Source organism: Harpia harpyja, chromosome 3 (assembly GCF_026419915.1).
Source record: "Harpia harpyja isolate bHarHar1 chromosome 3, bHarHar1 primary haplotype, whole genome shotgun sequence".
NCBI classification, from domain to species: Eukaryota; Metazoa; Chordata; class Aves; order Accipitriformes; family Accipitridae; genus Harpia; species Harpia harpyja.
The window spans coordinates 45,453,590-45,467,800 of NC_068942.1; the positions used below are offsets into that span (position 1 = coordinate 45,453,590).

At 40.5% G+C, this 14,211-nt stretch overlaps 1 protein-coding gene across 11 annotated transcripts in view; it reads right to left on the reverse strand.

Moving 5' to 3' along the window:
* RAD51B (RAD51 paralog B) overlaps window positions 1-14,211 on the reverse strand; it is a 489,201-nt gene that overhangs the window by 426,727 nt on the left and 48,263 nt on the right. For all 11 annotated transcript variants that reach the window (XM_052782386.1, XM_052782383.1, XM_052782387.1 and 8 more), the window contains exon 5: window positions 1,286-1,422. In XM_052782386.1, coding sequence (XP_052638346.1) covers window positions 1,286-1,422 — 137 coding nt within the window. The remainder of the gene's footprint in view (window positions 1-1,285; window positions 1,423-14,211) is intronic.

Below are 14,211 nucleotides of genomic sequence, written 5' to 3' on the forward strand. Positions count from 1 at the left end.
ATCCTACTCTATTTTCAGCAGTTCCATTTTCACGTTCACCTCTTTTCCTTAGCATTTGCTTCTAAGCAACAAGTCTTAACTCACCCATTAGGTCCTACCCTTTTTTACTACCTACGTTTCAGGGACCTGAAATAAAAATTAAGTGGTATGTAAGAAGGGAGCACCATACTTGGCAGAGCCATTGCTTGCAGCTTTTTTTCTTTGATATATTCCACTTCCGGTTTAAAGTAATTCAAACTTTTGTGAAATTAACTTGACAAAAAGAGGGTTAGAAACCCCACCTTCTCATCCATGATAACTTCAAATGATTAAACAATGCAAATACATTTGCTTTGATGCTCCAGATTCAGGCCATGGGTATAACTACCAAGTCATCTGAAATATATAAATTATTTCAATGAACCTTTTTCTGCCCATTTTTCTACACAAACAAGGATGAGACTACTGTACTTCTTGTCCTCCCCCAGACCCTTAACTTTTGAACTCACTAATTCCAAACAACAGTGAGAAAGGAATAGACATCTCAAAAACATCAAATCCTCATGGTTTAGAAAAGTTGGTAGCTAAGTAAAGTAAATTACAGCTACCTTTAATGAAATACTGCAGAATTATTTCAACAGTTAGTCAGTTAACATGGGAAGAGTGGTAACCAACACATGCACACATCTGTAACTCTCAAGCAGATACAGTATATAGTGCCTCCTGTCCATTCAGCAGTTAGAAGATACTGTAAGTACACAGCTGAGCAGTTTCGGTCACATGGGCAAAGCAGGAGATACCAGAAGAACAAGAGATGTTATAGAGGTAAGGGAATACAGTACTGCAGTGAGGAGGCCCCACTCAGCAGAAACAGGACAGAAGTCTGAAGGAAAACTGGCTGTGTCAGTCCTACTCTTCACAGAAAAACCTTCATTTCCTTTGTACTCAAAATGCTGGGCCTTTACATGCTCAAAACCTTCCTGATAACTCAACAAACTAAACTGCAAAGAAAGATTGCAGGTACAGGACTTTTAAGACCATTTATGAATTAGAGAGTGCGCCATCCACCTCATCATACCACAACTGGAATCTGCAACATCATACAAATTAGGAAGATGAGCAAACCATTCTATTAAATTAATTTAATCATCTATGGAATAACTGCATATATCAGATGAATGTTTAATAACCACCATAGGTATTTACTTTATAAATGCTTAATTATTGTTCAGAAAATAATTGAAGGCTCCAAGATAAAAGGTGCTGAAGAAGTTGCAAGTGTGTATTTTAGAATTTTGCATCTTACCTTTCAGCACTGAATGCAGACTCTGTGTCAACATATATAACAGCCCCATCTAGTCCTCCCATGCTTACAGGCAGTGTAGCCAGAACACTCACCATAATACAAAATTGAGTTTTGCCACAACCTGGTGGGCTAGTTACCTGGAAGAAAAAAGATGAGTAACATAAACAAGAGATGTCACTTTCATTTCACCCTAATTCTACTTTTAACGAAGACCCATCAGCCCGAACTCCGCAAATTCTGTTCTTCCAGTTACCAAAGGAGGAGACAGCCACAAAAAGATAGAACGCAGCCCACAAAGAGCAACTTGCAGTTATTCTTGGACCTGTGCCATGCAAACTCATCCACTGAAGAATAAACAGTTCTTCTTCAGACACAGCATTATGCTTGTACTTTTATTCTTTTGACATCCTTTATTACCTCCGATATTTGAGGTCCTATTCTCCCCCTCCTCTTACAAGATCTTCCCTAGAGCCACACCTAGTTGTCTTCCATCTCCCTCTCTGTGCTACCTTCTAAAATAGAGCAGAATTAGAAAATTCACAGTTGACATTCACATGACATCAATGGCCTTTAGAGCTGAAAACAGTACAGAGCTAATGAGTTCACACCTGTAAATGTCTGCTTAGGAATCATCATTACCTTGGTTACAACCAGGTCTCCCTTAGAAATCACAAGGATAATTGCTTATATCCCGTACAGACTGAATGTTCAATATGAACCACATATATACATAAAACAGATTTTATCTGCCCCAGAGACTACACTCTGCTATGCAGCATGAATTTTGTCATTGGTGTTAACTCCCTATTACCATATCTCAACATGAACACCATTTAATGATTCAGACCAGCCTGCCAATTTTAAGCTTTCACCTGCACTTACTGAAAGCCTACTGCGGTTAAGCAGTATTCAAAAAGAGCACACTCAACTTGTGTGAAATGGTTCCAGTATGATTTTTGATCCAAACGAAAAATCACAAGGATCAAAAGAATACACTGTTTGATGAGATTCCCCAGTTTCTGAGAGCAAGATTTTTCTACTAGAGATGGCAGTATGCTGTTCTTTATCCACTGCAGATCTTGCAGAGATTGTAAATGAATGCTGGGCTCTGTGTTCAGATAATCATATGTTCATTACCACTACAGTGGATCTTTAAATACAGTATTACATTGTCACTGCTTCTGGGAAGGGAGATGATGATATCTTAAATATAAGAGGGCTTAAAAACAGCAAATACAAACTTGAAGTGACTTTAGGCAGTAAAAGCAGAGAGTGGTGGGTTCATTCTGATGCTAGTAGGGACTAAATAATAATGCAAGATAAAAGTAAGACTCTCCAGGAAAGTTAAACCGCAAAATGAAGCATACCTCCTCAAAACACCTAGTACTGCCAAAACAAAGGCTTAAATACAGAGCTGTTGTTTTAAATTAAAAAAGAAACCTTACAACAGATTGAAAAATCAAACTGATTTTTGAGCCTAAATGCACAATAGTTTGTTTTTAAGTACAAACACCCTTTCACCACAAGATACTAAAATATTGCTATGGTTTTGTTTTAAGCAGCAGCTGCATGACTTGAAGCACAGAAAATTTACAGGGAAACACTGAGGGACTGCATTAGCTACAGTTACACATTAGCTACTGTTAACAGTTGGTTAAAATGCCTTTAATCACTTTTGTCTTTAAACAAAGACTGAAAACCAAGCCATATCAGTCAATCTACTTGAAGATTTAATGCCAGAGAAGCATTAAATGGTTTCTGTTTAGAAGCACGCACCACATTTAGTGAATTCCAGTTCATGAATCAGTCATATTTATGCAATTACCTGTCCTCAATCCAGTGTACTTAAACTACAAAATGTCGTATCAAGAATAGCTGCCACATTTTAATACAAACCCAAAGCATACGTAAAAATTGCAGAGGCAATACATGTTCCTTAGACTGTGATAGCCAAGGAATCTCACCAGCTGTTTCTAGTTAAAAAGAATACTTGAAATGAATGAGGGGAGGGCATCAATCCAGCTGTTAAATTAAAACGTTTGGACAACTGTGAGGAGACCTCATAAAAACGTTTGTAGTTTCAGCCTCGCCTGGGAGGTGCACTGGAATCAACATTTATTTCAGTGGCTGATGCAGGAGCTAATTCAGCAGAGATGCTGTAAAAATGTCTGAGAATATGAGCATCATATCAGAGAAAGACAGGGAATCTTGCAGTATGAGCTAGTACAAGGAAGTAAGCCAATGGAGCAAGAGAGAATTTCTATTCCCAAAGACAACAACACTTCATCTTCTATCAGCATTCCTTTAAAGGGCATTAAAATGGGATTTTAAATAATCCACAGTGAACTATTTTAAAGAACTACCACGTTTTATTGTAGTTACCACTGGTTCAGCAAGTGTTTTGAACAATACAATCTTAGTTAACGAAACTCTAAAATTCCTCTAGTGTAATTTAAATCGAACGTCTGCAAAAAGTTTGCTTAGTTTGTTTTACTCTAAATTTGCTCTGAAAAAAAAAAATCAAGTCCACCCAGATAGAAATGTAAAGACTATAACAGTTTTTAATTTTTCTCTGCCTAATAAAATATAATTCTATTTTTCAATAAGCTATATATTTTCTCTGGCACATCTGTAGGGTCTGGATGAAGTCACAAGGAGCTAATTCTTCTTCAGCTACCAGGGGATTAAACTCTTCAATATTCACAAAGTCATTACTTTAATTTTTCCTCAGAGGAGTTGGCCAGAAGTTCTGACATCTGACCACAAAATTTCTGCTATGATTTAATTTCCAACTTAAAACCTAATAGTGGTTTGGGAAAAAGTGGTCCGAGACAGTGTAATGCAAATCAAATCCCTCTGGCACTCAAAAAGCAAGAAGCGTTGTCTGTAGAAGATACCACCACAAGTCTTAACCCTGTGGCTCATGTACTCAAATTCCAAGTTTCCAACCACCCTCACTGCTGGGTAAAGTAACAGGCAGATGATTTAGCCATACCAGTCAGGAAGTAAATGCTGCACACAACATACTTTTGAAAAGAACTTCTCTCAAACTTAGAATATTTGCCTAATAATAAAAATACCAAAGGGCAATCTGCTGGTCAGCTATGCCCCAGTAAGTTGCAAAAGAGCAAATTAAAATTATTAAATTCCAAAATCACGTGAATCCAAAAAGAACACGACCTGAAAGTGTTCGCAAGCTGCAGTACAACATCAAAGCAGCAGCAGCAGACACTTGATAGCTTTCTACTAAAATTTCGTCTAACAATCATACTGAAGAACACTTGCAGTGCTGCCAACCTTTGAAACTACTTCAGGTCTCATAAGTCTTGCAAAAATGCTTTTAAAAATCTCCAGAACAGGCTTTAAATGAGAAACTCAGTTACTGCATAGTTAATTGTTCTCTGCCTTTATGTGTTGAGAAACCCCTAACACATGCCCTAATCGCTTTCCACATTTAGTACCTAAAAGGCACATAAAAAACACCTCTAATCTCTTAAGTTAGTCATCTAATTTCTGGGGTCTACCTAGTTCTCTCTATAATATTTCTGATTAAACAGTTATTATGCATCAGTATTGTCAACCTGGCACAAGGGTGCAACCAAGACCAAGCTGCTGGTGGTAGGATGTAGTGCTTGCAGTTCTGATCTCATCCACTAGATGCCTTGTACAGACTTCAATATCTCAGTCCCTTGGTGAGATCACCTATTGAAGATAACTGCATTAGGCAGGTCTGTATTTTTAACCAAAATATGTTAGAAAACAAAAAACTAAACATTCAAAAGTTTTTTCAGAACAAAACTTAAAGTGCAACACCCTTCCCAGCACAGTGCTCTTCATTTACAATCAGACAAAAGTTCAGCCTGTCTTTGAATGTATTCATTTCCCCCAACGACCTTTAAATACATTGATACATATGGAGTATGACCATTCTTAAAATAGAGTTTAGCAACAGTTTCCCAGATTTTCTCGTATCTAAAGAGACAAATATTTTAAGGAAACACTGAAAAAAAAAATTAAAAATTGAGTATTGTGATAATTAACCAAGCTGAGTATTACAAAACAGATAGCTCTGGAAAGTTAAGCATTTGCATTTGCTTCCTGAAAAACATTATTTTATACCATCACAGGAAAATTATATTTGACATCTCTGTTTTGAGATACACTGCTTATGGAATTTACTTTCATAAAAAAAAAACCAAAAAAAACCCAACCCAACCCAAAACTTAGAAGTCAAAGGTTAGCTAAACTCCAGTAAAACTCCCACCATGTCAGCCACTGCTTTTCCCGGATCTCTCTCTAGAGCAATGCCAAGAACATGGCAATCAGCAAGCTTAAAGTCTATCAGCGCTCCAGAGCCATTCTACCTGGTCTTCAGGTTACAGACAGATACGCAACTTGTAGCACTGCAATGTATGTACACATAATACAGGCCATAATTAGTCTTTTTTTAAAAAGAAGGCATGTAGGAGTCAATTATATGGAACTTAGTGACTGGGTCTGAAAGTAGAGTACACAAGAGCATTCCAGACGCCTTTAGAAGGCCTTGAACAGGGTAAACAAGAAGACAAAAAAAGAAAGTTACCAATTAGAAGAACACAGGTGCACATTCCACGATAAAGGGAACTTGGCACAAAGAACCTCAATTCGGCAGTTTATCTTGACCAATTAGATTGAGACAAGTTTCACATGTTTTAGTTGATATAACCAATTATGTCTTATGTTTATGCGCGTGTACAGAGTTAGTATAACCAATTATGCCTTATGTTTATGCGCGTGTACAGAGTTAGTATAACCAATTATGCCTTATGTTTATGTGCGTGGACACTGTATGCTTGCATGCAGCAACCAATCAGAGCTTTTGAGGAACTTAGAGAATTGTATAAGAATGATCTGCTATGCTCAATAAACTGGCGACTTTGATCATCATATTGGTGTGCTGTCGTCCGTCCCCGCATGGAATTTCTCTACATATGGCGACCCCGACGTGATCCGGTAAGGAACAAGAGGGGAATGCTAACAACTGAAAAGGCGGGGGAGATTGCCGCGGATGCCGGTGGGCTTATAAGAAAGCGCCGGGCTGCTCAAGAGAGGCAGGAATCGTAAGCTTACGTGATAAAAGGCGGCATGGGTATCGCAGCATCTGCGAAGGAAAAGGCAGCCGTAAAAACATTTGAGGGTGGCTGAAAAAACGGAGACGGATATTAAAAAGGACCAGTTAGAGGATTTGTTACACTGGGGACAAAGAAGAGGATTTTTCAAGGACTCTGAGGCTCTCTTTTCGTTGTCTATTTGGGAGAACTTAGGAAGGGAAATATGGGGGTCTGTACAAGGAGGAAATAGAATAGCTGCGTGTCTGGCAGCATATTGGAAAAAGTGTCTCCAAATGATACAACAAATAATATCAGAAACTGCTGTTCAGGATGCGTTAAAACATGCTTTAGCAGTAGAAACTCGAACCATTAATGCTCCTGCTCCTTCGTCATGTTGTTTGGAGACAGACACAGTATGCGGAGCACATGAGCCCCCCCTGTCACCAACGGCACCGCCATTAGATGAAAAAACACCGATTGCGGCTTTCCCTGTAGAAGAACTGAATTTTTGGGGGGGCGGGAATAACGCCGATGTTCCCATGGCCCCATTGACACCTGAGGAACAGGCAATGGTAAATCCTTCTGCGAAGAAGATAAGTCAGCCGCTACTACGAGCGGAGGACATTCCCCTGCCCATGGACTCTGATGACTGGGGGGCCCAACAGGACTTAGAAAATACTGAGGAAACTCAAAATCAGTCATACCCTGATTCAAATAATGCAAAAGAGGATTTGGCCACTATAATACTAGAGCAAAAAGAGAAAATGTTAGAATTGCTAGAGGAAATGCGAAAAAGAGACGGGGGTCAACGTGAGCAACCGTTGACGAAAAAAGCATATGAAAAAGCAGCAAATGCAATTGTAGAAAGTATGGACTCTTTTGCTAAAGTAGTGGGCAAGGCAGAAAAGAAATCCCCCAAGGACAAAATGCAGGAACTGACTGACCTGTGTATACAAAAGAGGGAAGCAATGCCTGAAGAGGGAGAAGGATTTAAGCGGAGATACGAGGATAAATACAAAGGAATGCGACGTTTAACAGAGCCACCTTCACAAAACACGGAACCAACCCAAAGAGGACATTCACCACCGCTGCCCAGCGATCCGTTTTTTTCGCCGGGACAACGATGGCGTGGAATAATTGAGCAAGCCACTATAGAGGGAGTAATACTCCCACCTACTGTCGGATCATTTCCCATGTTTACTGAACCGGGAGGAAGGCGACAATGGGCGCCTCTGGGCTGGAAAACAGTTCGAGAACTGCAAAAGGCCATTATGCAATATGGAATAGACAATAAGTATGTACAACAAATGATACAATAATTTTTTAAGGCACAAACTTTAGTGCCAGCGGATGTAAAGGTCTTAGTGGAGATGTTTTTTGAACCAACTCAGAGGATGTTGTTTTATGATCGGTGGAGACAGAAAGCAGAAGAAGCCCAGATGAGCAATTTAGATACTGGGGCACAAAATCCGCTTGCATTTGTCAGTGTAGACATGTTACTTGGCACTGGACAGTTCGCCAGTGGTCCCGTTCAGGCGGCATTGAGGCCAGAGATCTTACAATTGGTGCAACAATTAGCTCTGGAAGCTATTTCAGAAATACCTCAAGTGGGGAAACCGACTCCACCATATTCTAAAATCATACAAGGGGAAGAGGAGCCGTACATGAAATTCCTTGACTGTTTAAAAGCTGCTGTCGATGCGTCGCCCACCTTAACCCCCGAAGCGAAAGCCGCAGTCAGAAAAGACTTAGCCATTCAAAATGCAAATACAAAATGCAGACAAATCATCGCATCACTTCCGCGAACAGCTACATTAGTAGATATCATCGAGGCTTGTAATCGCTTACCTATAATAGAAGAACAAGAGAAAGCAAAAATACATGCTGAAGCTCATGCTGCAGCACTTGCTGTAGCGTTACGGCCAATGATGCAACAGGGAAAAGGAGTCCGCGGTCCACACAAAGACCCTTTAACGTGTTATCACTGTGGTCAGCCGGGGCATTTGAAACGCACACGTCCCCAACGCACAGCAACACAACCTCGATTCATGCCAACACCAACTAACAACAGTCAGTCAAACTTTTCTGGGGTCTGCAGCAAGTGCAACAAGTTCAGACACAAAGCCAGCGAGTGTCAATCAAGATTTAAAAAAGACGGAACACCGTTAACACTCAACAATCAGGGAAACGGAATGATGAGCGCCAGGATGAGGGGTGCCAAGACATCAAGTGCCTCTCAAACAGGGATGATGGCGTACCCGGCTGTCTTTCAAAACTCAGGGCAGCCACAAGAGCGAGCGCAGGAGTTGACCTGGCCGTAGCTGCCGACACAACAACAGCTAATGATAAAGTTCATATTGTTCCATCAAATGCTACCGGGCCTTTAGGTTTTGGCCTAAGTGCATTGCTTTTAGGACGCTCTTCTGTTTCTAAACAAGGAATATTTGTTTTACCTGGAGTCATCGATGCTGATTACACGGGAAACATTTCAAACATGGTGAAAGTATTCGCTCCTCCTGTGACAATTATGGCTGGAACCCGGATTGCTCAACTGGTACCATTCAAAGCTAGTGTCCCCTGTATCAGAGACATTGAACGAGGGGACAAAGGGTTCGGATCTACTGACACACCATTAGTAGCCTTCACAGAAATAATTGGGACTTCTAAACTCGTTCGTCATTTTAATTTATATGGGCCTTCAGGAAAATCTCTACTCCATAGGCGCATGCTCCTTGACACAGGGTCTGATGTGACCATAATTCCTAAGGAAGAATGGCCCAAGGATTGGGAATTACAAAATATCGACACTGTGGTAACTGGTATTGGAGGCCAGAAATCCACACAAATCAGCGTGAATTTTATAACAATTGAAGACTGTGAAGACAGAAGAACAGCACATGCAAGGCCTTATGTTTTAAATACTACTGTATGGCTTCTAGGTCGGGACGCTCTAGCACAATGGGGAGTTAGATTGTCCACGCATTTTTAGCAGCGGCCATTGACAAGCGACCAACCCTGAGACTGAAATGGTTAACGGATAGCCCCGTTTGGGTTGATCAATGGCCGCTCCCGACAGAAAAGGTTGCCGCTTTGGAGCAACTCGTAGCTGAACAAGTGGAGGCAGGGCATTTGGTTCCTTCTACAAGCCCCTGGAACGCTCCTGTATTCACCATTTTGAAAAAGTCTGGAAAATGGCGTTTACTGCAAGATCTGCGTGCAGCGAATAAAGTAATGCAAGATATGGGATCTTTACAGCCCAGCATTCCGACCCCTACTATGCTCCCCAGAAACTGGCCTTTGATTGTTGTTGACCTTAAAGACTGTTTCTTCACGATTCCTTTGCATCCGGACAGCTGTGAGAAATTTGCTTTTACTGTTCCAACAATAAATCGACATGCACCGGCTAAAAGGTATCACTGGGTTGTTTTACCACAAGGCATGAAAAATTCACTGACTATATGTCAATGGTTTGTTGACATCGCTCTCGAACCATTTAGCAAAAAATGGAAAGAGGCTTTGATTTATCATTACATGGACGATCTACTGGTCTGTGCACAACAACTTTCACATGAACAGGTATTATCTGACCTCAAAATGTGCCTTGGGACGTATGGCCTAGTCATAGCTCCAGAAAAAATTCAGCTAACGGCACCATGGAAATATCTGGGTTTGCAAGTTGCAGAAGCCTCTGTTTGTCCACAAAAGCTGTCGCTACACAAAGACATACGAAATGTACATGACATGCAAAAGCTTGTCGGAGACCTACAGTGGATTCGACCTTATTGTGGTATTACAAATACAGACTTGCAACCACTGCTGGATTTATTGCGGAGTAGCAATAGCTTAACTTCCACAAGACAACTGAGTGCACCGGGACGGCAAGCCTTGGCAGCAATTGAACAAAAAATCACTTCATCCATGTCTGGCAGATACGTTCCTGACTTACCCATAAATTTATATGTATATAATTCAGATAAGGAAGTTGCGGGAATTTTAGGTCAGTGGGATGAACAACAGGAACAAAACCCGTTGATAATAATAGAATGGATATTCTTGCCTGCTAGCATGTCAAAAACGGTAGTCGCTAGAGTTGAAGCCTTGGGGACGTGCATTCAAAAGGCAGGAGCGAGGGCGATACAAATTTCAGGGAAGCAAATGGACAGAATTATTTTGCCTATATCGCTTGATATTGTGAATAATGCCATGATGAAAAATGATTGCCTTGCAGTAGCTCTGATGGGCTTTAAGGGGGAAGTGGACAATCACTACCCCCCTCACCCATTGTTTAAAACAATGTTGACATTGGAACCACGCTCTATTTGCAGTGAAAACCCATTGGAAGCAATTACTGTTTTTACTGATGCTAGCAGCAGAACAGGTAAAGCGGGATTTGTATATCTTCAGGATGGATCTTGGAAGTCCGAAGTCATTTTGTCAGAAGGGTCAGTACAGGTGCTTGAGCTATTAGCCGTATGTTCTGTTTTCAAAAAATGGGATAAACCACCTGTCAACATTATTTCGGATTCGCAATATGTCGTTGGGGTAGTCAGACGTATGCATAGATACTTGCTAAAAACTGTAAGTAACGAGCAGCTATTTATGGCGTTTTTGAAATTATGGACGTTATTAGAAAAACAAACAGACTTATTTTTTATCGATCACATTCGTAGCCATACAACGTTGCCAGGATTTATTGTGGAAGGTAATGCACGTGCAGATCGGTTGGTAGTAGCCAATGCAGACATTTGTTTAAATACACCCAAACCTGATTTGTTTGGACAAGTGCTGTTATCCCATAAATTTTATCATCAGTCAGCAAAAGCACTGAGTAAGCAGTTTGACCTCCCATTGCAGCAAGCCAGAAGTATTATTGCTGCTTGCCCTGACTGTGCGAACATTCCAAACTTAGAATCACAAGGGGTGAACCCCCAGGGATTATCATCATTGCAAATTTGGCAAACAGATGTTACGGAGTATCCCAGTTTTGGGAAATATAAATACGTTCATGTATCTATTGACACATATTCAAACCTTATGTGGGCTACTGTTCATGTGTCAACTAATGCCAGATCAGTAATTAAGCACCTTTTGGCAGCATTTGCTGCCATGGGAGTGCCAACGGAAATTAAAACAGACAATGGCCCGGGATATCGCACCCAATCATTAGAAACATTTTTACAGTTATGGGGAATAACTCATACATTTGGCGTACCCCATAATTCTACTGGTCAAGCTATTGTTGGGCACACACATCGAACCTTAAAGGATCGTTTAAACATTTTAAAAATGGGGGAAGACATGCGGCATTGTACCCCCCAAGAATTAATAAGCAAAGCACTATATGTTTTGAATTGGCTACAGCCACGCGGTACTGAGGATCAGATCCCAATTACTAGGCATATGTGTGGGAGCAAAAATATTGATGAAAACCAGCCACAAGTTTCAATATTCAATCCAGTTTTACAACAATGGCAGGGACCTTGCGAGCTATTCACGTGGGGAAGAGGATATGCTTGTGTTTCCACAGGTAACGAGCAGCCCCATTGGATACTGGCGAAATGGGTCAAGCCATGGATTAAACAATCAGATGTCACAAACAACTCAGGAGATCGAGAGCAGGAGACAGTAGAGACTTCAGCAAATTCTGAAGCCCTGGATAGACTACCTGGACAAATCACGGCGGAGACTGGCAGTCAATACGGAAATCAAGAACGCATGTGAAAAACACGGAGTACGGTGCCAGCCCTGGATATGCATCTTCTGCCCAGGATGTAGGCAGAAGACGCGGAGAGTAGTACAAGTGGGTGAAAAGGATAACAATTTTTGTGTGATCATTGTGATAGAAATTCAGCTAACCAACTAACCTTGCGTAGATGAGCAGAGCATTTTTTTTTTTTTTTTTTTGCAATAGATCGCTTGCTGATTTTGGCTTCGTCCATGCTATTAATTGTATAAGAGAATAAGCAGCTTAGAGCTATTACAGCAAATATATTTGATTTAATGTTGATTGGCTTATGATAAAAACTGGGACAAAAAAAAAAAAAGGGTTTGGAAAAAGAAATAGTAGTGATAATGACTGCGATGACCTTAGCCACGGGATCTGTATTTAAAATTGACCCCAGGCAGAATATGTGGGTAACTTGGGCGAACAGTACCGGACAGACTGATTTTTGTTTGTCTTTAGCTACACCAGGGGATCCTTTTCATACATGTCTAACTGGGTATCCAGACTTTAACCCTGAATTTTACAGCTCATGGTACACCCAGACCAGCTACAACATAGAATTTAAAAAATTCAACATGATGGCAACAAGCGATTCAGCGATGTGCATAAATATTGGCGAAAAGTGGTGGCCCTCTTTGATAGGAGCTAAACAACAGCAATTGTTTGTAGAAAAACTTCTGATTAGTGCGAACTTGCCCCTTCAGGAATTAGATTTAATGTTTTCCTTGCCCCCGGTTGAGGTAACCAATATATCCCATTTAAAAGATTGTCGATACCTCCGATCACAATTACAACCATATAATGGCATAGGGGCAATATTTTTTGGGAACACCGTTTTACTAAGGAAGGAGAAAGAGCAACCAGGGTCATACTTTATGGGATGGCAGAACATAACAGGGTTGTCCTTATGGCCTGACGTTGATGCTGCAAGTTTGGATGTAAATACTGCAGGGGGAAAATTGTTGCCCCCAGGAGTGTTTTTGATTTGCAGAGATAGGGCATGGAATGGTATACCATATAAGCCTGTAGGAGGACCATGTTACTTGGGTAAGTTGACAATGTTTACACCCTCCATGAGACAATTGACTAGTAACACCAGAGCACGCAGGGAAAAGAGAGGAGTTAAAAATTTTGGTGAAACTTGTAAAGATGAGGTGGAATTTTTGTCCATGGCGAAGTTTGTTGCATTAGCGACATTTCTTCCTGGTGGAGCGGCAGGAAGAAATTATAGGGAACTAAAAAGATTAGCCTCCTGGTCTGTAAAACAATTCAATTTAACATCATTAATGATATCAGAACTTCTTAACGATGTTGATAGTATCAGGCATGCTGTTCTGCAAAATCGAGCGGCTATAGATTTCTTACTTTTAGCGCAAGGACATGGGTGTGAAGAGTTTGAAGGAATGTGTTGCATGAACCTGTCGGGCCATTCTATAAGCATTCACAAACAGTTAAATCAGTTACGAGAGAACCTAAACAAGATTAGATATTATACTGACCCGTTTAGTGAATGGTTAGAATCATTGGGATTTGGACCTTGGATACAGCAAATATTAAAGTGGTTGATTTCTTTGGTGGCTCCTATATTTATAATCTTGGTTATTATCTCATGTATGATTCAATGTTCACAGATGATGGTGACTAGATCTGTTAATGCTCTTTTTAAAGAAAAAGGGGGAGGTGTAGGAGTCAATTATATGGAACTTAGTGACTGGGTCTGAAAGTAGAGTACACAAGAGCATTCCAGACGCCTTTAGAAGGCCTTGAACAGGGTAAACAAGAAGACAAAAAAAGAAAGTTACCAATTAGAAGAACACAGGTGCACATTCCACGATAAAGGGAACTTGGCACAAAGAACCTCAATTCGGCAGTTTATCTTGACCAATTAGATTGAGACAAGTTTCACATGTTTTAGTTGATATAACCAATTATGTCTTATGTTTATGCGCGTGTACAGAGTTAGTATAACCAATTATGCCTTATGTTTATGCGCGTGGACACTGTATGCTTGCATGCAGCAACCAATCAGAGCTTTTGAGGAACTTAGAGAATTGTATAAGAATGATCTGCTATGCTCAATAAACTGGCGACTGATCATCATATTGGTGTGC